The 24,525-nt window shown below is 38.3% G+C and overlaps 1 protein-coding gene across 1 annotated transcript in view; it reads left to right on the forward strand.

Annotated features, from left to right (window-relative positions):
- TTN (titin) overlaps positions 1-24,525 on the forward strand; it is a 276,115-nt gene that overhangs the window by 85,382 nt on the left and 166,208 nt on the right. Inside the window, exons 77-110 of the mRNA XM_078451133.2 lie at positions 430-711; positions 978-1,256; positions 1,375-1,656; positions 1,803-2,081; positions 2,181-2,468; positions 2,660-2,938; positions 3,033-3,311; positions 3,415-3,693; positions 3,834-4,121; positions 4,262-4,549; positions 6,080-6,361; positions 6,991-7,269; positions 8,744-9,025; positions 9,142-9,420; positions 9,911-10,198; positions 10,541-10,819; positions 10,932-11,210; positions 11,295-11,573; positions 12,160-12,447; positions 12,577-12,864; positions 13,340-13,630; positions 15,858-16,145; positions 16,744-16,836; positions 16,957-17,242; positions 17,781-17,964; positions 18,408-18,497; positions 18,594-18,861; positions 18,968-19,228; positions 20,833-21,042; positions 21,272-21,349; positions 21,452-21,478; positions 21,948-22,007; positions 22,300-22,383; positions 24,099-24,167. Coding sequence (XP_078307259.2) covers positions 430-711; positions 978-1,256; positions 1,375-1,656; positions 1,803-2,081; positions 2,181-2,468; positions 2,660-2,938; positions 3,033-3,311; positions 3,415-3,693; positions 3,834-4,121; positions 4,262-4,549; positions 6,080-6,361; positions 6,991-7,269; positions 8,744-9,025; positions 9,142-9,420; positions 9,911-10,198; positions 10,541-10,819; positions 10,932-11,210; positions 11,295-11,573; positions 12,160-12,447; positions 12,577-12,864; positions 13,340-13,630; positions 15,858-16,145; positions 16,744-16,836; positions 16,957-17,242; positions 17,781-17,964; positions 18,408-18,497; positions 18,594-18,861; positions 18,968-19,228; positions 20,833-21,042; positions 21,272-21,349; positions 21,452-21,478; positions 21,948-22,007; positions 22,300-22,383; positions 24,099-24,167 — 7,935 coding nt within the window. The remainder of the gene's footprint in view (positions 1-429; positions 712-977; positions 1,257-1,374; positions 1,657-1,802; positions 2,082-2,180; positions 2,469-2,659; positions 2,939-3,032; positions 3,312-3,414; positions 3,694-3,833; positions 4,122-4,261; positions 4,550-6,079; positions 6,362-6,990; positions 7,270-8,743; positions 9,026-9,141; positions 9,421-9,910; positions 10,199-10,540; positions 10,820-10,931; positions 11,211-11,294; positions 11,574-12,159; positions 12,448-12,576; positions 12,865-13,339; positions 13,631-15,857; positions 16,146-16,743; positions 16,837-16,956; positions 17,243-17,780; positions 17,965-18,407; positions 18,498-18,593; positions 18,862-18,967; positions 19,229-20,832; positions 21,043-21,271; positions 21,350-21,451; positions 21,479-21,947; positions 22,008-22,299; positions 22,384-24,098; positions 24,168-24,525) is intronic.

The following is a 24,525-nucleotide window of genomic DNA, read 5'->3' on the forward strand; positions in this document are numbered from 1 at the left end:
AGTTGGACACTTAACCAACTGAGCCACCCAGGCGCCCCTGTTTTGTCTTTATATTGTTCTTTAAATCAGTGTTATCTCTAAGTGTGATCCTATCAAATAGTGTTTAATTGAAATTTGTTAAATATTGTTTCAACTGTCCATTCTCATTTTTTGTACTTTTCTGTCATATGCATTCTGATTTATCATTACTAAATTTTGATCAAATACCTCTATAATACATTAACTTATATGTTTCAGTTTATATATCAAACTACAAAAATAAACTTAACAGTTAAACCCTCTATTAAAAGCTTATTTTATAGAAAAGATAACATGTTACCATAAAATTATCAGGCAGTATATTCTTCATAAACCAGTGACCAGTTTAAATATGTGTTTGTGGGATCTTCAACTACAAACATAAGCTATTTTTTTCCTTTGATTTACTAGAACCTCCCAAGTTTGTTAAGAAACTAGAAGCTTCAAAAATTGCAAAACAGGGAGAACCCATCCAACTGGAATGTAAAATAAGTGGTTCCCCAGAAATCAAAGTTTTGTGGTTCCGAAACGACAGTGAACTTCATGAAAGTTGGAAATACAACATGTCATTCGTTAATTCTGTGGCATTGCTTACCATCAATGAAGCCAGCACTGAGGACAGTGGGGACTATATCTGTGAGGCCCATAATGGTGTTGGGGACGCCAGCTGCAGCACAGCCCTGACTGTTAAAGGTTAGACACACTAAGCATCTTTCTTTTCCTCTGATTTGATTCTTTCTCAACAATGTTATGAGCTCCAAACTAAAAAGGCTCATTAAGAGGATTTGCTTGTAGTTCTTAAATTAGTTTTTACGAATTATTATTTCTGGTGTTTGTTAGCGTAAATGTCATATGGTCACACCAATCCCTCTTAATGATTCTGGATTCTAAGATATTTTTTTGCTTTTTAGCTAGCAAATATTCTCATCATTTAACTTCTTTTTTTTTTCTTCTGGTAGCACCTCCCGTTTTCACTCAGAAGCCTTCTCCAGTAGGAGCTCTTAAAGGTTCTGATGTTATCTTGCAATGTGAAATTTCGGGAACCCCCCCATTTGAAGTGGTGTGGGTTAAAGATCGAAAGCAAGTTCGAAGCAGCAAGAAATTTAAAGTCACTTCAAAAAATTTTGATACAAGTCTTCATATCCTTAATCTTGAAGCCTCCGATGTAGGAGAATATCACTGCAAAGCTACTAATGAGGTGGGAAGCGACACATGTGTTTGCACTGTCAAGTTCAAAGGTTTGTATACATGGGCACAAAAACATATGCCTCTTCCTTTCATCTTTTCTTGCTCAACTAATAATTTATGTGGCTGTGAGTCTCTTTATTTTCTCTAACCACAAATTTCTTTCATTAGAACCCCCACGGTTTGTGAAAAAGCTAAGCGACACCTCAACCCTTATTGGGGATCCTGTTGAGTTACGGGCTGTAGTGGAAGGCTTCCAGCCAATTTCTGTTGTCTGGCTGAAAGATAAAGGTGAAGTCATCAGAGAGAGTGAAAACACTAGGATTTCATTCATTGATAATGTTGCAACCCTCCAACTTGGGAGCCCGGAAGCATCTAATTCTGGAAAATATGTGTGCCAAATCAAAAATGAAGCTGGAATGAGAGAATGTTCAGCAGTCTTGACTGTACTAGGTTAGTAATGAAGTAAAACCTGAGAAAAAAATCAAATTGGCCCATGATCATCATCTGCAAATAGTACTCTTACCCCATAATATATTGATCACACTCTTAGTTTGGAAGGTGACTTTATTTTCAATGCATTATACTTCTTCTTTTAGAACCAGCCAGAATCCTAGAGAAGCCAGAACCCATGACTGTCACTACTGGAAATCCTTTTGCTTTAGAGTGTGTAGTGACTGGAACCCCCGAACTTTCAGTCAAGTGGTTCAAAGATGGGAGAGAATTATCTGCAGACAGCAAACATCACATTACATTCATCAACAAAGTGGCTTCAGTTAAAATCCCTTGCGCAGAGATGAGCGACAAGGGGTTATATAGCTTTGAAGTGAGAAACAGCGTTGGTAAAAGTAGCTGTTCTGTGTCTGTCCACGTTTCCGGTGAGTGGTAGGAGGTTCTCATGAGTATATAATTTTTCCTAGAAAAACAAAAAAAGAAAGCTTCTCTTATCAAAGGAAAACTACTCTTCTCCACCCTAGATCGCGTTGTGCCTCCTTCCTTCATCCGCAAGCTGAAAGACACGAATGCCATCCTGGGAGCCTCCGCGGTTTTGGAGTGCCGAGTCTCCGGTTCAGCCCCGATTTCAGTTGGCTGGTTTCAAGATGGCAATGAGATCGTTAGTGGGCCTAAATGCCAGTCCAGCTTTTCAGAAAATGTCTGTACTTTGAATCTGAGCTTACTGGAGCCCACCGACACAGGCACATACACATGTGTGGCCGCCAACGTGGCGGGTTCTGACGAATGCTCTGCCATCCTGACCGTGCAAGGTCAGTGTGCATGGATCAGGCTGAAGCTTCTCTAACATCTTTTCTCTGAGGGACTTAGTGCCTGCCTTGCATTGCAATTTCTTTATCTTCTCTTCATGCTTAGTCTTAGTTCCCTTTTCTTCAAGTAGCAGAAGCACATCTCACCTGGATGTCTTTTCTTTCTTGCTCTCCCCCTCCCTTGGGGTATCCAGAACCACCGTCTTTTGAACAAATCCCTGACTCTGTGGAAGTTCTACCTGGAATAAGCCTCATATTCAGCTGCGTCATTAGAGGCACCCCTCCGTTCAAGGTCAAATGGTTCAAAGGCAGCAGGGAACTGGTGTCAGGGGAGTCATGCACCATCTCTCTGGAAGATTTTGTGACAGAACTGGAGTTGTTGGAGGTGGAGCCATTGCACAGCGGAGACTATTCTTGCCTTGTTACTAATGATGCTGGCAGTGCCTCCTGTACCGCACATCTTTTTGTGAAAGGTCGGCTCTTTGCTCCCACTTGCGTATCTTTTCAATTTTCTTCCAAGTCTTCATTTAAAGATGCCAATTTTACCCTCATGTTTTCTCCATATAGAACCAGCCACCTTTGTGAAAAGATTGGCTGATTTCAGTGTGGAGACAGGAAGCCCCATAGTTCTCGAGGCCACATACACTGGCACACCTCCCATCTCAGTGAGCTGGATGAAGAATGAGTTCCCTCTTTCACAGTCTCAGAATTGCAGTATTACCACGACAGAAAAGTCTACCATCCTGGAAATTGTTGACAGCACTGTAGAGGATTACGCACAATACAGTTGCCTGATAGAAAATGAGGCTGGTCAAGATATCTGTGAAGCTCTGGTGTCTGTCTTAGGTGTGTTAACAAGTTATCTCTCTTTCATTGCTATCTTTTCTTTCTTTTAAAGCATCCTCTTTATGTTAGCGTGACTGATTGATTATCATCCTTTGTACCCTAGAACCACCTTATTTCATTGAACCTCTGGAACATGTGGAAGCAGCCATCGGAGAACCCGTAACTTTACAATGTAAAGTGGATGGAACCCCAGAAATTAGAATTTCTTGGTATAAAGAACACACAAAGCTACGATCAGCTCCTGCGTATAAAATGCAATTTAAAAATAACGTTGCCTCTTTAGTAATCAACAAAGTGGATCACAGTGACATAGGAGAGTATACGTGCAAGGCAGAAAACAGTGTGGGGGCCGTCGCTTCTTCAGCTGTGCTTGTTATCAAAGGTGATGATGCTTTCGTTTAACGAGTCTTACTGTGTGCTGACAGACCCATTTTCTTAAAAACATCAAAATTTTAATGGGTTGAAATATATCGTGGTTGTTTTCTCTCTTGTGAATAAGGATTATCTGTAACTTCTTTACAGAGCGCAAACTTCCACCTTCCTTTGCAAGAAAACTGAAGGATGTTCATGAGACTCTTGGCTTCCCAGTTGCGTTTGAATGTCGCATCAATGGCTCAGAACCTCTTCAAGTGTCTTGGTACAAGGATGGGGTGCTTTTGAAAGATGATTCTAATTTGCAAACATCTTTTGTTCATAACGTAGCAACTCTTCAGATTTTGCAAACTGACCAGAGCCACGTTGGTCAGTACAATTGCTCAGCTTCTAATCCTCTTGGAACTGCTTCATCCAGTGCCAAGCTCATTCTTGCAGGTGAGTAGTTAATCACCTTACTCTCTTTCTTACCAAGCAGCTTCGCTGCTGTGGGCCACTGGGCTGGTGCCACTTAGTTCCTGCTCTATGTCTGGGAGCATGAAAACTGAGGTCACCATGTTGGTCTTCATCCTTTTCAGAGCATGAAGTGCCTCCTTTCTTTGATCTAAAGCCTGTATCAGTAGATCTTGCTCTTGGAGAAAGTGGTTCTTTTAAATGTCATGTAACTGGAACTGCACCCATCAAAATCACTTGGGCCAAAGATAACCGAGAGATTCGCCCTGGAGGCAACTACAAGATGACTTTGGTCGAAAATACTGCCACTCTGACAGTTCTCAAAGTAAGCAAAGGCGATGCTGGGCAGTATACCTGCTACGCAAGCAACGTCGCTGGAAAAGACTCTTGTTCTGCTCATCTGGGTGTACAAGGTACTTGTCCCAAAAAAGTAGCAACATCTCTTACATTTTCAATATCTTGAAATATAGGAGGAAGGGTGTGCTTGAAAGTTATGTTTAGGACCATGGTCTAGTAATTAGAAGAGACCAGATGGATCCAGAGCCTATCAAGTGGGGTCAAGCTTTAAAATTTTTTATTAAAAAATTATAAAACCAGTAAAACATGGACTGAAAATCCATTTTCAAAGGCTAAAATAGAGACGAGGGAAATGGTGAACAAAAGTGTTTGGCAGAATTGCAAGAAGATCCAAGTTTTGAAAGAAATCAGTTTGGGTGGGAGAAAGAAAGGAAGTTATCTCAAATGACTTACCTTCCACAGTAGTTTGTAAATTAATGGATTTAGTTTCTCTAGAGGGTAGCGGATCCCAAACAATCAAGCCCTTCCAGAAGAGTGAGCTTGTGTCAACCTCTTTTCCTCCGCTATACCCGCTTAAATAATAGTGGAAGTCAGAGGGCTGAGGAGAACATCAATGTTCAACATTGTAGAAGGCAACCATTTCTGTCTGTAGCAAGTGCATGGCTGCTATTGTCAGAAATTAAATAGTTAATGAGCTGCTGATTTAACCCATTAGAGAAATTTTTAAGGGTTTTTGTGGTGATACTTTATAGATATCTTGAAATTAAAATAGCATTGTATTTGCCAGCCCATTTGCTCTATGGCATATTCCTAATCATTTTTACCTCCCTGAGCTTGAATTTTTTCCTTCAGTTAATGAAGAAAGCATTGCTCTCCCTACCTCATATGGGAAATTATGAGCGTTGAAGAAATATCTATCTAAGGTGTATAAGAGAAATTGGCATAAATATTAACAAAACTCACCCAATTTTGTTATTTTGATTCCTCATGGTACATATCTGATATCTTTGCAGCCATAGGAGATAGGCCTCTGCTGACTTACATACAGGAGAGTGGTCAAACTCTCTTATTTATTCCCGGTGAACCTCATAGGGCCTCCAGCAACAGATGCACCCTCTTCCTCTGATCTTGCACTAAAGATACGACTTGGGGGGGCACCTGGGTGGCTCCGTCAGTTTAGCATCTGACTCTTGATTTCAGCTCAGATCATGATCTCACGGGTCCATGAAATTGAGCTCCGCATCGGGCTCTGTGCTGACAGTGCGGAGCCTGCTGGGGATTCTCTGTCCCTCTCTCTTTCTGCCCCTATCCCGCTCAAAATAAATGTTGTTTGAAAAGATATGATTCTTTTGTTGGGAGGAGGACCACACAATATGGATCGATGTATTTTCCTCCTTCCTTTTGCAATAATATTTAATGTAGGTGCTTACTGAAATAAATGCATGTTAGTTTTAGAAATTTCTGCTTAGATTTAACCATTGTTAACTACTAGTTATTAGCTATTCTTCCCTGAATGGCCTCACATAATTTGTTTTCCAGAGTTAAAGACCTCTGCATCTGACAAAGAGTTTCCTTTTTTCTCTTCATCTTGAGTTACACATGTCTTTTCCATCCCTTACCTTGTGTTTTCTCTCTTGGTTCCATAGAACCACCCAGGTTCATTAAGAAGCTAGAACCATCAAGAATTGTGAAACAGGATGAATCCACAAGATATGAATGTAAAATAGGAGGGTCTCCAGAAATCAAGGTGTTATGGTACAAAGACGAGACTGAAATTCAAGAGAGCAGTAAATTCAGAATGTCATTCATTGACTCGGTGGCAGTGTTGGAAATGCACAACCTCAGTGTTGAAGACAGTGGAGACTACACGTGTGAAGCCCGCAATGCAGCAGGCAGTGCAAGCAGCAGCACTTCCTTAAAAGTGAAAGGTCAGACCTTACTCTTCCTTCGTGGTTTTCACACTGGACTCCTCTCCAGCAGTCCTCTCAGTTACCTGTTTGATTCTCTAGCAGTATCTTAAATTTTTACTTATTTTATTTTTTTATTAATATATATAGTTTATTGTCAAATTGGCTTCCATACAACACCCGGTGCTCATCCCAACAGGTGCCCTCCTCAATACCCATCACCCACCCTCCCCTCCCTCCCACCCCCATCAACCCTCAGTTTGTTCTCAGTATTTAAGAGTCTCTTATGGTTTGCCTCCCTCCCTCTCTGTAACTTCCCCCCCCCACCCCCCCCCCCCCCGCTTCACCTTCCCCCTGGTCTTCTGTTAAGTTTCCCAGGATCCACATATGAGTGAAAACATATGGTATCTGTCTTTCTCTGCCTGACTTATTCCACTTAGCATAATACTCTCCAGTTCCATCCACGTTGCTACAAATGGCCAGATTTCATTCTTTCATCTTATATGTTTAAAGGGTGCAATTGAAAATTAAAAGTGGTATTGTCTGTCTCGATAATAGAACAGAAAACAGATTCCCACTTGAAACTAGATACTTACAGAACACATCCAAATATTCCTTTTTTCTCTAACCCAATTACCTTTCAATTGTAGAACCACCCATTTTCCGCAAAAAACCTCATCCTATTGAGACACTGAAAGGAGCTGATGTTCATCTTGAATGTGAGCTGCAGGGCACGCCCCCATTCCAAGTTTCTTGGCATAAGGATAAGAGAGAACTGAGGAGCGGCAAGAAGTACAAGATAATGACTGAGAACTTCCTAACAAGTATTCACATCCTGAACGTCGACACTGCGGACATGGGGGAATACCAGTGCAGAGCCACCAACGATGTGGGCAGTGACTCTTGTATTGGTTCTGTCACTCTGAAAGGTTAGAGTGGCTTCATTTTTTTCTGTCTGCTCTTTCCCTTCCCATTTTTTTCCCCTCTAATTGTGATACTCTTTTGGCTTCTTAGTGATGCCCTGTCCTTTTATCGCTAGCTCTGTCTTCCACTTTTCCTTTTTTATTTTTCCAAATCCTTTTTTAATGTTTAGTGTGCATCCCATTTCCAAATCCTACCAACTACCATTTTAGACCATTTTTCCTGTGGATTTCATTGAACTTAGAATCCTGGAGAGGACAAGATATTTGACTCTTTCAGCTTAATGTAAATTCTAGCATATCCCTGCTCTCACTCACCAAAAATACCTCTTATTTAAGAAATGGAAACAACACATTATCACTAGTGTAATTCCTAGCATTGCATGACTTAAGTACTACTAGACCCATACGTCCATACGTTCTATTTTTTTTTTTCCAAAAGGTTTTATTTTTAAGTAATCTCTATACTCGATATGGGGCTCGAACTCACAACCCCGAGATCAAGAGTCATATGCTCCACTGACTGAGTCAGTCAGGCACCTCTGGAACATTTTTGTATGAACATCATCTGTTTTTTTTCCTAAATGTAATTTATTGTCATGTTAGTTAACATACAGTGTATACCATGTGCTCTTGGTTTCAGGAGTAGATTCCCATGATTCATCACTTACAACACTCAGTGCTCATCCCAAGAAATGCCCTTCTCAATATCCATCACCCATCTTCCCCTCCCCACTGTACCCCTCTTCAACCCTCAGTTTGTTCTCTGTATTTAAGTCTTTTATGATTTGCCTCCCTCTGTTTTTGAAACTATTTTTACCCTTCCCTTCCCCCATCGTCTTCTGTTAAGTTTGTCAAATTCCACATATGAGTGAAAACATATGATATCTGTCTTTCTCTGACTGACTTATTTCACTTAGCATAATACCCTCCAGTTCCATCCACGTTGCTGCAAATGGTAGGATTTCATTCTTTCTCGTTGCCAAGTAGTATTCCATTGTATATGTAAACCACATCTTCTTTATTTGTCAGTTGATGGACATTTAGGCTCTTTCTATAATTTGGCTATTGTTGAAAGTGCTGCTATAAACATTGGGGTACATGTGCCCCTATGAATCAGCTGTCTGTATCCATTGGGTAAATTCCTAGTAGTGCTATTGCTGGGTTGTAGGGTAGTTCCATTTTTAATTTTTTGAGGTACCTCCACACTGTTTTCCAGAGCAGTTGCCCTGGTTTGCATTCCCACCAACAGTGCAGGAGGGTTCCCCTTTCTCCACATCCTCACCAGCCTCTGTTGTCTCCTGAGTTGTTCATTTTAGCCACTCTGACTGGTGTGAGGTGGTATCTCAGTGTGGTTTTGATTTGTACTGCCCTGATGATAAGCGATGTTGAGCATCTTTGCATGTGTCTGTTGGCCATCTGAATGTCTCCTTTGGAAAAGTTAGACCTATGCATTTTAAATGACATGCCTCTTTGCCTTCAGCACCACCAAGATTCGTGAAGAAGCTCAGTGATGTTTCTACCATCGTTGGTGAAGAAGTTCAGCTGCAGACTACTATCGAAGGCGCTGAGCCAATTTCAGTGGTGTGGTTCAAAGATAAAGGGGAAATTGTTAGAGAAAGTGACAACATATGGGTTTCTTATTCAGAAAACGTTGCAACCCTACAGTTTGCAAGAGCAGAAACAGCCAATGCTGGGAAGTACACCTGTCAGATCAAAAACGATGCTGGAATGCAAGAGTGCTTTGCCACACTCTCTGTTCTCGGTTAGTACAAATAGAACATTGTCATGAATACAAAATACAGCCTTACTGGTATCCATGTTTTCCTTAGTTTTTCAGCTTGATTTTAAAATCTGAGTGTAATCTGTATCTCATTCCAGAACCTGCAGCAATTGTGGAAAAGCCGGAATCCATAAGAGTTACCACAGGAGATACCTGTACCTTGGAGTGCACGGTCACTGGCACGCCTGAACTCAGTACTAAGTGGTTTAAGGATGGAAAACAACTGACAAGTGACAGCAAATACAAAATAAGCTTCTTCAACAAAGTATCTGGCCTTAAGATCATTAATGTGGCACCTAGTGACAGTGGCGTATACAGTTTCGAGGTGCAAAACCCCGTTGGCAAAGACAGCTGTACAGCCTCAGTTCAAGTTTCAGGTTGGTTGGTTAGCCTTTTGCCTCAGTGTTATTTTAGTATAGCTCCTGATTTACATATACACGTATGGGAAGCTCCATCTTCTACAGTGTGACCGTGAGTCTTACATCTTCTCCATCAGCAAAATCAGAAGTAACGTACCCATAGAGTTAGAAGAAAACCACATGGAGAAATTTCCACAATTCAGAGTGATTAGAGTAAAACTGAATCCCTGGAGAAGGACAAAGTTTGTCTTTAACTATCACTTATGCTGGAATAATTCACCACACAACAGTTCACAGTGATGAGAGACCAAGATCCTTAACACATCAATCAGTACATCTCACGTTGATTCGTGAGGCTTTTGACTGTGTGAACCCATAGGGAACTCTTTGATACCTTCGCAAAAAAGCCAAGTGGATCTAGGGATATTCCATCAAAAATACAATAATTCTCTTTTCAAATCATGTTCTAACTGATGTCCCTTGTTCGTTTGATTTTTACCACATTCAGACCGAATTGTTCCTCCTGCATTCACGAGAAAATTGAAAGAGACGAATGGTCTGTCTGGTTCCTCAGTTGTAATGGAGTGCAAAGTCTATGGATCACCTCCGATCTCTGTGTCCTGGTTCCATGAAGGAAATGAGATCAGCAGTGGAAGGAAATACCAGTCCACCCTGACAGATAACACTTGTGCTTTAACTGTGAACATGCTGGAAGAATCAGATGCCGGCAACTACACATGTGTAGCTACTAATGTGGCTGGTTCTGACGAATGCAGTGCTCCTTTGACTGTGAGAGGTCAGTTAAAAAGACAGCAAAACAGGGGCACCTGGGTGGCTCAGTTGGTTAAGTGTCTAACCCTTGATCTCAGCTCACATCATGATTTTGCAGTTTGTGAGTTCTAGCCCCACGTTGGGCTCTGCACTGACAGCGTGAAGCCTGCTGGGGATTCTCTCTTTTTCCCCCCTTCTCTCTCTGCCCCTCCCCCACTCATGCTTTCTCTCTCAAAATAAATAAATTTTAAAAATACAGCCAAATAGAGCTGTATTTCATAGTTTGTTAAATTTAGTAAGTATTTTTATCATCAAAGTGGAAAAATATTAAATTGTTTTTGGTATGTGTTTGTGTGTGTTTGTGTAGAACCACCATCTTTTGTTCAGAAACCTGAGGCCATGGATGTTTTAACCGGAGCCAACATAACTTTCACAAGCATCGTAAAAGGAACACCTCCTTTCAGTGTCAGCTGGTTCAAGGGTAGCACTGAACTAGTACCAGGGGACAGATGTAATGTGTCTCTGGAGGATTCAGTTGCCGAACTGGAGCTGTTTGATGTAGATACAACACAAAGTGGAGAATACACCTGCATAGTTAGTAATGAAGCTGGCAGAACTTCTTGTACAACTCATCTCTATGTAAAAGGTTTGTTGGGCTGCTATTTTGCATTTTTACAATTAGCATACACAAAGTAACAGTTAGGTCTATATCTGAATGTATATCGGTTGATTTCATATTGTCGATCTGTTTTCTATAGCCCCAGCCAAATTTGTGAAGAGGCTCAATGATTACAGCATAGAGAAAGGAAAACCCCTGATTCTAGAGGGCACGTATACCGGAACTCCTCCTATTTCCGTTACATGGAAGAAAAATGGCATAAACATAACTCCTTCTCAGAGGTGTCATATAACCACAACCGAAAAGTCTGCAATCCTGGAAATCCCAAGTAGCATGGTAGAGGACGCAGGACAATACAATTGCTACATCGAAAATGCTTCTGGAAAAGATTCCTGTTCCGCACAAATACTGATACTAGGTTTGTTATCCTACATTCATATCTTCATGTATAAATAATCATCTGGCATGTCTCTTGATGACTATTTATCTCTCCTGCCTGCAGAACCACCGTATTTTGTCAAGCAGTTGGAGCCTGTTAAGGTGACCGTTGGAGATTCTGCCTCTTTACAATGCCAAGTTGCTGGGACCCCTGAAATTGGGGTGTCTTGGTACAAAGGAGATACAAAATTAAGACCTACTACCACCTACAAAATGCATTTTAGGAACAACGTTGCTACACTGGTTTTCAACCAGGTTGACAGTAGTGACAGTGGAGAATATATCTGCAGAGCTGAAAACAGTGTGGGAGAAGTTTCTTCATCAACTTTCCTTACTGTTCAAGGTGATTGCAATATTTTAGAAGTGAATGAATTTGTGTTGCTTTTGAATAAGATTTAAAATACCTGGTGAAGGACTTCCTTCTGCCCAATGCAATGCAAAATATTCCACTTGAGAAATTACATCTACAGTTAGTGGCTTACCTTTGTCTATAGGTGGAAGTGAGAAGAGGCCTAAGTGTTTGGTTGGAAGGATCATGGAATCAATTGTCTCTGTAATTAAATCTTTAAGAAAAATGAGTGGCCATATTTTTAAAATTTCACCTCATGAGTATCCCATTCAATAGGCAACAAGGCAGTCCTAACAATAGGAGAATCTGCTGTGTGCCTGGAGATGTACCTTAAGCCAATCAATTTCCCCTCAGGCTTACATGTTTTTGTGCCTAGTATGCATTAGGGTGACCACAGAGTGAAAATTTTGCTCCGAAGGTTTGTATGTTGTTCTTTGCGTCCAAGTTAATTCAAGAGCTGTTAATACCTCTTGATATTTTTGTAGACATACTATTATCTATATAACAATAATTGTGAAAAGAGTATTTGGCAAATTAAAAACATCCAGAAGTGTTCATTATTTTAATTCTGTTCCTACAGAGCAAAAACTTCCACCATCATTTTCTCGGCAATTGCGAGATGTCCAAGAAACAGTTGGACTTCCAGTTGTTTTTGAATGTACCATACATGGATCAGAACCTATCTCAGTGTCTTGGTATAAAGATGGCAAGCCGTTGAAAGATGGCCCAAATGTACAAACATCATTTTTAGATAATGTAGCCACTCTGAATATTTTTAAAACAGATCGGAGCCTTGCAGGCCAGTATTCTTGCACAGCTACAAATCCTATTGGGTCGGCTTCTTCCAGTGCCAGACTCATTCTCACAGGTTTGTGGATTCTTTGACTTCTTTCTATTTCTATAAATAAAATTTCTGTAATCAAAATTAAGGAGAAAACATCACAGTTTCTGTCAAGTGGAGTGGCTATAAAACCTTGCCTTTCTGCTCTGCTTTTAGAGGGGAAGAACCCACCCTTCTTTGACATTCCTGTCGCCCCTGTGGATGCTGTGGTTGGGGAAAGTGCGGACTTTGAGTGCCACGTGACTGGGACACAACCAATAAAAGTCACCTGGGCCAAAGATAACAGAGAGATACGCAGTGGCGGAAACTACCAGATTAGTTACCTGGAAAACAGCGCCCACCTGACAATCCTGAAAGTGGACAAGGGAGACTCCGGGCAGTATACCTGCTATGCTGTGAATGAAGTGGGAAAGGACTCCTGCACGGCTCAACTTAATATAAAAGGTATCATTTATTTCTCATGTGGTCCAACAAAAACATAATCATTTTCTTTCTGTTCTTTCCTAACAGTGCAGTTTCTATCAGGGCAGTGAAATTTAGGACAGTTTTAAACAGATGACATAAAAATGTTTAAGAAGAAATGTTTCTCTAGAGAACAAGTGATATTTTAAATTCATATTTTTCTAAAACTATATACATCCTACATAACCCTAAGGCCACCCTCCTCTTTTTATTTTTTACAATTATGTGGTTCTGGAGACAGTTGTAAGTTATTTTCATCATCTATCCCATAAATGAGAGAACAGTTTAGAATAAGTTTGTGGAGGGGGCTGAAATTTTAGGAACATACACTGATTTGGTGTATTTAGTTGGTCAGCATTAACTTTTAACGTAAAATATGACTCCTTTTTCCTGAAAAGCCTCACATCGATAACCTGCTCCTGGCTTCCATTTCATATATCATTGCAATTTCTTACAGAGCGGCTCATTCCACCAAGTTTCACTAAAAAACTCTCAGAGACAGTTGAAGAAACAGAAGGGAATTCTTTCAAGCTTGAGGGCCGTGTTGCTGGCTCCCAGCCTATAATGGTTGCATGGTACAAGAATAATATAGAGATACATCCAACTTCTAACTGTGAAATTACGTTCAAGAACAACATACTCCTGCTGCACGTCAAGAAGGCGGGCATGGGTGATGCTGGCTTGTACACATGCAAAGTGTCGAATGATGCAGGCTCTGCTCTGTGTACATCTTCAATTGTCATCAAAGGTTAGTTATCCTTGCACCCCCAAGCCTCCTGTGTTCTTCTTTATTGCCCATTAGATATTCCTGTGCATTTCTTCTGACATATGCATTTCTTCTTTACATCTGTTGACCAAGTAAGTTATAACAGATACATGTACAGTTGACCCTTAACAAATGGAGGTTACGAGCCCTGACAAATCCCTGTATAACTTTCGACTTCTCCAAAACTTTACTAATAGGCGACTGTTGACTGGAAGCCTTACCGATAACATCAACAGTTGATTAACATAATTTTATGTTATGTATTATATGTTATATTCTTACAGTACAGTAAGCTAGAGAAGAGAAAAAAATCTGCCGGTAAGGAGACACACGCCATTCAAACCCATGTTGTTCAAAGGCCAACTATAAATATGCATTATGTAATTGGCACACCATAATTCCACATATATTTACTTAAAATATATTACTATTTGTAATTTACATGGCCAGCAAAGTAGGTGTCCTATACTCAAGGGACTAAAATCTTAGCTTGTAGATCATATCCCACAATTCTCTCCAGCAGCTAGAATTAATTCCAAGTCTACTTGGAAATTCATGTGCAAGTGGTATATGGATTTTTATGAAGCATATTTGTTTCAAAAACTTCTTAAATTTTCATCATTGAAAATTGCATTAGCTTTGCTCATTTCTAGTTATATCACACTCTAAAACATTCTCTTTTCCATTGCTAAAGGATTATTGTTTGACATATATTGCCCAAAGCTTTTAGCCTGTAAATGAATATTAATCCCAGACAAAAGAGTAAAATTTGCTTGAAAAGGAAAAAAAAAAGATGACTTAAAAGATGCTGCATATCGTTATGGAAGATGTATTTAAATATACACTCATAGCTTGAGGCAAAGAAATAGAGTGTATCATTTAAGGAGGTCTTTTTCATCTGATCCTCTGACCATAATGGCTTCATCCAGATGAGTCTGATGTAGAATCATCAAAATCACTTTACAAGCCAACTTCCTAGAGTAGCTGGGAGTTTGATTACCAGCTCTGATGACACAGCATGCCATTTCAGGGTGCGTGCACAAGTAATAGGTTAATATCACTAATAGGCTAATATCATTGAGTTGTCTTAACTTAAAATACACTCATTGAACAGAACTTAAGTGCATTTAGTTTTAAAATATGTTTAATAAAACAAAAAAAATGTATCCTTAGCAGTGTCTTATGCTTATGATTTGTATCCCTGGTGGTTATTAAGTAGATAAGTACTTTCTATAGAATTCAGAGGCTATTTCTTTGTAGAAATAAAAAATTTTTTATGTAGATGTCAGAAGTTTTAATCATTACAATCATGAATATTGCCTTATTTTAATATTTCTCAGAATCACTGAATAAAATCATTATATAACACTGAGTTGGACATGGCATTCCTATCACGTTACTTGTGTATTCTTCATTGGTTTTCAGTTGACTGAGCTTCAGCTGCTGTTTCCTTTGGGCAAAGACTGGATTTTAAACGCTACTATAGCTGCATTTAACAACTAAAGATAAAAGTCACAGATAATCACGTATTACGATATGGGCTCATGGATTACTAAAATGTTGGCTTTCCTTCCCAGAGGACAGCAAGAACTGCTCCTCTAGATGAGGAGAGTTCCCCAGTAGGCCCTTAGTCTTTAGGGTTTGGCAAAAATGCGGATATATGCAGGTTTGAGAGAATCAATTGTGTGCTATATGGCACAGAAGTTTATAGGAACTGCCAGTTGCAATGTTTGCGGTGCTTAATCAGGACACAGATGCTTACATGATTTATGAGCAACACGGCATCTAGTCTTTGCTTATTTTTAAACCTTTGTCTTTAAAAAAAAAATCTAACAAATGTAGCTGTTGCCTTCAGAGAGTAATCAACCTTGATTCAGTTCTTGGTTCAGTTCTACTACCACAACTAGTATTGCCTGTTAGAGGCAAAACTTATTTCTTTGCTGGAATTCAATTTTTTTTTTGGCTTTTATGTTCCTTTTATGTTTAAAAATAGCCCCTGGGATGCCTGGGTGGCTCAGTTGTATAAGCATCTTACTCTTGATTTCGGCTCTGGTCATGATCTCATGGTTTGTGAGTTTGAGCCCTGCATCAGGCTCTGCACTAAAAGTGTGGAGCCTGCTTGGGCTTCTCTCTCTCCCTCTCTCTGCCCCTCCCCTCCCTCTCAAAAATATATAAATAAACATTTTTTTAAATATCTTTTCAATTCCAGAACCTAAGAAAGCGCCTGTGTTTGATCAGCACCTTACTCCAGTAACAGCAAGTGAGGGAGAATTTGTGCAGCTCAGTTGCCATGTTCACGGATCAGAGCCGATCAGGATCCAGTGGCTGAAGGCTGGAAGGGAAATAAAGCCTTCAGACAGATGCAGCTTCAGCTTTGCTAATGGCACTGCAGTACTGGAACTTAAGGACGTGACTAAAGCAGATTCAGGAGATTATGTGTGTAAAGCTTCAAATGTGGCTGGAAGTGACACTTCAAAATCAAAAGTGACCATTAAAGGTACAGATACCTCCAAAGTATTATTCAGACCAAGTCAATGACTGGTCACATTTATTTTCTTATTACAACTTAAATAAGAATGGAATTCAATTTTTAGAAACATCAGTTCTTGCTCACTTGCAGTTATAGCTCCCTTATTATGACTGAAGTATTAGAGAATTCAATGAAAATGATTTCAACACAAATTGTCTGAAATTACCCCAAGTTCACCATCCTCTTTCTTGTACCTTTTTTACTGTATCCAAGAATGTATAATTAAGTTCCAAAAATTATGCTATAATAATGTAACATGAAGTAGTCTGATGTCATAGTCCTGGAGGAAATCTATATAATAAAGCCAAGCATAGAAATACAAAATTTGATACTGATATTATAATTGTCATTCAACCTGTATGTGAGAGCTATAACTAGTTATACTAGTTATAAGTGCTTATAAAATTGCTGTATCTCCCATAAGTCACTCTTATACTCTCATTAGAGTCCTAGAGTGAATGATATCTTTGACGTGGCCAAATTCCTAAAGCTTATTTTACAACGGAATCATCTATTCCAATTTTAATGTAATTGTAATAACAAAACATGTAAATATGTCTTTCAGACAAACCAGCCGCAGTCCCTGTGGCTAAGAAAGCAGCAGTAGATGGGAAACTCTTCTTCGTGTCAGAACCTCAGAGTATCAGAGTTGTAGAAAGTAAGTTCTTGGGAAAAGTGCATTGTTGTCTACCCTGTACATTTTGCCACCAATTTAAATCTGCAAGAACTGATTTGGGAAAATTAAGGTCTTTATTCATTTGCTTTCATTCTTCCTTAGAAACCACTGCAACATTCATTGCAAAAGTTGGAGGTGATCCAATTCCAAATGTTAAATGGACAAAAGGGAAATGGAGACAACTGAACCAAGGGGGTCGCATTTTTATCCACCAGAAAGGCGATGAAGCAAAGTTGGAGATTAGAGACACCACAAAAACGGATTCTGGATTGTATAGATGTGTCGCATTTAATAAACATGGTGAAATTGAAAGTAATGTTAACCTACAGGTGGATGAAAGGAAGAAACAAGAGAAGATTGAAGGAGATCTTAGAGCAATGCTGAAAAAGTAAGTTCAATTAAAAAAAAAAAACAAACATGCACAGTAAATTTCCATTCACAGAAGAGATCTCTCAAGAGGTATGGACCATTCCCTCCAAGATTCAGATCATGTAAGAACATAAGCACACAGACATTCTCACAAAAACATATAAGCAAACATCCAGTATTTGGGCATAAGTTAGTGGCTCATTAAGATCAATTTCTGAATGATCATGAGAAAGTTTTGAGAATGAAGTGAAGTTTTATTAAAATTTTGAACAAAGGAAATGGTCTACAGAGAAGTGTGTATGCATCTAGATATGAAATTTTTATTTCTATGTATTATTTCTCATGTTCTGAATTGTTTTCTAGAGCCAAAGTCAGATGTTTAACCGACTGAGCCACCCAGGTGCCCCTGAAAGACTAATATTTCTTGAATAAAGGACATAGCACTATGTCTTTGTGAAGGGGAAAAGAACCTTACTGACATTTATAATCTTTAAATAATAGGCAATTCAAAATAAGTAGAAGACAGGTGATTTATGTGTATTTCTGATTTCATTTAGGACTCCAATCTTAAAGAAAGGACCTGGAGAAGAAGAGGAAATTGATATCATGGAACTTCTCAAAAACGTTGATCCTAAAGAATATGAAAAATATGCCCGGATGTATGGAATCACTGACTTCCGGGGTCTTCTTCAAGCATTTGAAATACTAAAGCAAAGTCAAGAAGAAGAGACCCATAGATTGGTATGCCCTTTTGTATATAGCATCATCTTAAACATTTATATTTGGGGGGTGCCTGGGTGGCTCAGTCGTTTGAGCTTCCGACTTCAGCTCAGGTCATGATCTCGCGGTTGACGAGTTTGAGCCCCACATGGGGCTCTGTGCTGACAGCTCAGAGCCTGGAGCCTGCTTCAGATTCTGTGTGCGTGTGTCTCTCTCTCTGCCCCTCCCCCACTCATGCTCTGTCTCTCTCTGTCTCAAAAATAAAATAAACATTAAAAAATATATATTTAAAAAATTATATTTGAAACATCTAATATATCCCCTTTGAATTTCCAGAGCCCTACAACTGTATAAGATCACTTAGTATAACCTAAACAGCATCAAGAGTGGAAGCTGAGTAGAATCATGTATCCTCGAATTCACATTTTTTTCCATATGTAATACTTACACTTTTTCCTCCTCAGGAAATTGAGGAAATAGAGAAGTCAGAGAAGGATGAAAAGGAATTTGAGGAACTTGTATCATTTATTCAGCAAAGGCTGTCACAGACAGAGGTAAAATGAGTTATGATGATAATACAGTGAACAGGTTATTATTCAGGATTATAAGGAAAGGAGTGACTAACATGTGTCAATTCTTTATTCTCCTAGCCTGTCACTCTGATCAAGGATATTGAGAATCAGACAGTTTTGAAAGATGATGATGCTGTGTTTGAAATTGACATTAAGATTAATTATCCAGAGATCAAGCTTTCATGGTACAAAGGGACTGAAAAACTGGAACCCAGTGATAAATTTGAAATAAGTATTGATGGTGATCGACATACACTCAGAGTCAAAAACTGTCAACTTAAAGATCAGGGCAATTATAGACTGGTGTGTGGTCCACACATCGCTAGTGCTAAACTAACTGTAATTGGTAAGTAAAAATCATCGTATTAAAAAAAAAACTTGTGAGATTAATTCACTATTGAGCACATCTGCATGTGGTATTGAACAAAATGTTTTTTGTATCATTCCAACAGAGCCTGCTTGGGAGCGGCATCTTCAGGATGTTACTTTGAAAGAAGGCCAGACGTGCACCATGACATGCCAGTTTTCTGTGCCAAACGTAAAATCTGAATGGTTCAGAAATGGCAGAATCCTTAAACCCCAAGGTAGACATAAGACAGAAGTGGAACACAAAGTGCATAAACTGACCATTGCTGACGTGCGAGCAGAAGACCAGGGCAAGTACACCTGCAAATATGAAGACCTCGAAACTTCAGCAGAGCTCAGAATTGAAGGTGGGTGAAAGAGTATGGCTGGACTTCTTTCAGCACAGGTCATTGGCAGCTGTATGGGACCCCTGCTGCTTGCTGTCACCCTGCCATTGCGCATATTCCAAAGTGCTTGTGTTCTCATTTCCCAACACGTACTCACAGCATTCACTCACATCTCAAAATTCACATGAAGCCAAAAGGGAAATAGTCACACAAATGCCAATTCCTTTGCGTAGTTTTGGATCAAAGGCGGATACCAGTCTAAACTAAGACATGACTTTCTAACAGTTATTTAAATTCTAAATAATTCTGCAAAATTCAACAAGTCTTTATAATTTTACCAGTTTCCATAATTCTCACATCTGTGATTCTTATTCTAAGAAAGAAATCACAGAAATGACCAGATTTCATAGCTGTATCTAAAAGATCTTGGCTATGAGTTGATGTTTTGTTTATAGAAATTAATTTGAATCTACCTATTAGATAAAATTAACAACATATGGGGTGTGTGATTAGCAGCTATTTTTCAAAAATAATTATTTCATGTGAGGATTATATTCCAATCTTCTAAATCTCTGAAATAAAGTGAAATCTGAGGATTTAGGAGCAGCACTATTCATTTCCCAATCCTTTGACTATATGCACTATCTGAAGACACCCTGGGGTTATTTTGAGCAACATTTTGGCTATAATGATAGCATCTACTTCCAGTTGATGCCCACTTATAGTTGTTAAAATACAACTATATGACTTTTCAATTTCTCTGACTTGCTTTAAATGGGTATTAATGCCTGGTTGTATTTTAAAGCTCAAAAAATTTTCTTATTTTCAATTTAAAGGATCCAGTTGAAACCACTTATCATTTTTTAAATAATTGCATTCTTATGTGATCCCTCAAAAAAAAAAAAAAAAAGAAAAGAAAAGCTCACCAGAGTACTTATGATGTCGAAGATGTTCTTGATACTATTATACATTGAATTCCAGACTTCCGAATAAAATTTTGCAGAAGGACCGCCTACTCCAGCCCATTCTCCTACTAACCATGCCTGCAATTCCCATGGATTGACTCCTTTGTGTATGTCCACAGGTGCTTACAAGCAGGTTTCAGAATCTGATAAATGAATCTTGTGAAATTTTAAAGTCCAGACTTCCTGCTGAGTTTACATTATTTCACAAGGAAAGTTATAACATAGTAGATAATAAACAATTCTAGGTCCTGAATAGCAAGATTATTTTTACAGAAGATAGAATTTCAAAGGAGAATAAATTACAGAGTAAAGTTAAGTTTATGTTCCCTTTATTTTGAACCCAAACTTCACTAACATTTTAAAGTTTAATTTGACTTTTGGGTTATAAGCACCTTTGACTGTTGCCTTTGTGCAAATATTTTAAGGACTCTCAGGGATTTCTTTATACTTTCCTACACTGGTCTTGAAGGAATACACTTAAGTATTGGGATAATTTTTTGTTACTGATGCAGACAAGAGCTCTTTCTTTTTTGTTTTACATTTTCGGCCTTTGTTATATTCCAATTGGAGACAAAGATGGAGAGTTTAACTGTCTGAGGAGAAAGGAGACTACAAAAACTTCCTCCCTGTACAATCTAACTTTGACTCCTCTTTGTGCAGCTGAACCAATTCAGTTTACGAAACGCATACAGAACATTGTGGTGAGTGAGCATCAGTCTGCCACCTTCGAATGTGAAGTGTCCTTTGATGATGCCATTGTAACATGGTATAAAGGACCAACAGAACTGACTGAGAGCCAGAAATACAACTTCAGGAATGATGGTCGCTGCCATTATATGACCATCCACAATGTGACCCCAGATGATGAAGGTAATTCAGTTCACAGGGTCCTCGTGAATATATCATTTAAATCTTGTCCGTTTTATATACTTGTACCCAAATTTACACTTACACTCTGTAATTTTATATAGAATACTATTTAAGGAAAGAGAATTATATATAAATATACATAAATAAATTCAAATTAAATCCTGTATTTAAATAAAGAAGGGTAATTTACAAACACCAGAAAACAAAGTTTGATGATTCTTCTCCTTAGGTGTCTATTCGGTAATTGCTCGACTGGAACCAAGAGGTGAAGCCAGAAGCACAGCAGAACTGTACCTAACAACTAAAGGTCAGAAAACACCACATGAAAGTCACACTGCAATCTTTGAAACAAAGAAGGCTGCCCAGATGATTCTAAATACAAAAATGTCATTTTTTTTTTCTTTTGCAGAAATCAAACTTGAGATGAAGCCTCCTGGTAAGTTAAAAAAAAAAAAGAAAGAAAGAAAGAAAAGAAAAGAAATCAACCCTTGTTCACCATATATTCAACATAATTTTGTAAATGATAGAAGCCAAACTGAAAAGTCTAAAAATATTGTTTATTTTTTTAGTCCAATATTATTCAGTAAAATTATTTTCAGGAAATAAGATAAATGTTAGGCTTTGTGAGCTTGGGAAATTAGAGATAATAAGGTCTCATTTAGCTGGTATCTAGGATCATGCCAAAATTGTGTGGCCATAGAACAAAACCAGTTTTCACAGGGAATCAACCTGCCTATGTGGTTACTTACAAAAGAATTCTAATATCTCTCTATATTAGATCCTATATACAGGTGTCTGTAGATTAGATTCTGCTGTTGGAAATGCCTGACAAACACATCTTAGTTATCTAATAAATATGTGTTGTTTCAATCCCTCGATGCTGATCATTAAATGTTCCTTTTCAGATATTCCTGACTCCAGGGTTCCAATCCCAACCATGCCTATCAGAGCAGTCCCTCCAGAAGGTAAGACTCAACACCACGACACCTGGGCTTGCAGCAACAATTTTCTACCATTAGGAAATTAGCGATGCCAAACCACAGCAGAAAGCCAGAACACATCATATTCTTCACTGTATATTTAAAAATCAAAACAGAAGAGTAGTAACAATTATAAATATATGCTATTTTTATTTTCTCTGGTTGATTAATTTGTAGTATAACACCTTTGAGTACTGAAAGTAATGAATCAGACTTTTCATTATACTTCACACCAAATAAAAAACCAAACCATGATGATGGCATTTCTTTTCTTCAGAAATCCCTCCTATGGCTGTTCCTCCTATTCCTCTGTTGCTACCAACACCTGAAGAAAAGAAACCACCAGCAAAACGCATTGAAGGTATTTTATGTTATCTACCTAAATGTCAAAGTATATGATTAATTATTGCAGACCTGGAAAATGTTGTCAAATGCAACATGTTGGCCCTCTAGTGGTCAACAGGTTGAATTGCCTTTCAAAATGTAAATTATTTGCTTTCAATACTTTAAATATGTGTAAGACAGACATATGATTAAAACTATGAAAATAACCATGAAACCAAATGCAATGCTTGATATTAAAATATTTTATCTTAATGGAATCACTTAAACATTAATGGCAAATTGATTTCATGTTTCTTATTATATATGTGTATATATATATGTACAATATATTTTATATAGTATATGTATATATACATATATACACATGTATATATGTATATGTATATATACACGTGTATGTATATATATGTATATGTATATATACACGTGTATACATGTGTATGTGTGTGTGTGTGTGTGTGTGTGTGTGTGTATATATATATATATATATATATATATATATATATATATATATATATATATAATGGAATTAATTTCTAGTGAAGTTCCTGGGGATAACCCATACTAGTTTATGGTCATGTTGCAAATTATAGTTTGTATTTTTTTCTCAATTACAATGTTAATGCCTTTTTAAAATTTGCTGTTTTGTTACAAAAATATGACTTAGAACATCTTTGATATATTTGATTTCTTTTTTCCTTAGCTAAGGAATGAGTTAACCGATAAAGAGCTCTTGAGTATGTCAGGGAATTTCCCTTTTCAAATACTTCAATAGACAAATTATGCTATTTGTCCCCCAAGCTATTCAAGTAAATCAGTCAGCAGACTTCCTGGGACTTTCTAGAGTTCTGAAAGTTGAGAATTGCTGTCAGAATTCTCACATCAGGAAAAAATTCTGCATGTCAAAACCAGATATTTCCATAGTCAGATTTTTGTGTAGCATTTTCCAGGGTTTGGCATGCTAGTCCCCTAATATCTGCTACCATTGGTGCCAAGAGGTTGAGCTAGTTTTCAGCCAGCCTCAGGGAAACTATAGTAGACAAACAAAAAATGAAAAACTTCCAGTTATGTGATGAATACATCTCAATAACAAAAGCATTTTTATAACTTATATGAATAGTTAAGTATATTTCATCTACTTCTGAGAGCAAAGAAGAACAAGAATTAAAAATCATAAATTAAATTTCCATTTACATGTGTTGTCAGGAATAATAATCATATCTTAATGAATGAGTCTTGGAATGATACTGTCAACATGGCTAAGTTTGACTACCCACTAAAATATGAGACCTTATTTTAAAAGTTAAAAACTGTGCTATTCATGAATATCAAAAGCTGTAATCAAGTTATGAGTAAGGGCCATGATCAAAGTATAATGTCAGCAACAACAAAGAATACTTCTACGGTATCATAGATGGGACTTTTAATTTTACTAATTCGCTTGTTCTTTCTGACAAATTTAAAGTGCTCTTATCTAAGTGAAACAAAGTGAAAATGTGGACCTTTTCTATTTATGGTATCACAGGTTCATGGGCTCAGTGTTTTGAAAACTTGAACTGTAGGCAGGCATAAAATCACCCTACATATTCTATCTCCATCCAAAAAACATTTTCTGCATTCTAGCACAAGACCTTTCTGAAACAAGGTATCTTGCAATAATGTTGCAAGATCTCATTACCATCAAAGCCTGGAAACATTTTACTTGTTTACCTCTGACATTCTTTTTTTTAGTGACCAAAAAAGCTGTGAAGAAAGATGCCAAAAAAGTTGTTGCAAAGCCCAAAGAAGAGGCACCTACAGGTATTATAATTAGTTAATCAAAATTGAATGTTACTGCTTTTCTCCTGGTTAACAATTTTAAATGCCAAATAGTGGAGGCTGAGGAAGGTAAGAGTTTGAATGCACAAAATGGAACCTCTGCCTTCCCTCACTCACGCCCTCTTCTTGAACTCAGTCCTCACTTTCTTTTCGTCAACTTTCTACTTTCTCCTTTTTTTCTTCCCTGTCCACCTGTGCCTGTGTCTGTCCATGGCACACAGCGGTAGCACCAGAGCTCTTGTTATCTCTGGATGGCACCTCCAGTCCCATGGCTGCTCTGGATTCAGTTGTACCAATAGAAGGCCAAGGACTGATGCTAATTTCAGTGGCTGTTCCAGCC

This window comes from Panthera onca, chromosome C1 (assembly GCF_046562875.1).
Source record: "Panthera onca isolate mPanOnc1 chromosome C1, mPanOnc1 haplotype 2, whole genome shotgun sequence".
NCBI classification, from domain to species: Eukaryota; Metazoa; Chordata; class Mammalia; order Carnivora; family Felidae; genus Panthera; species Panthera onca.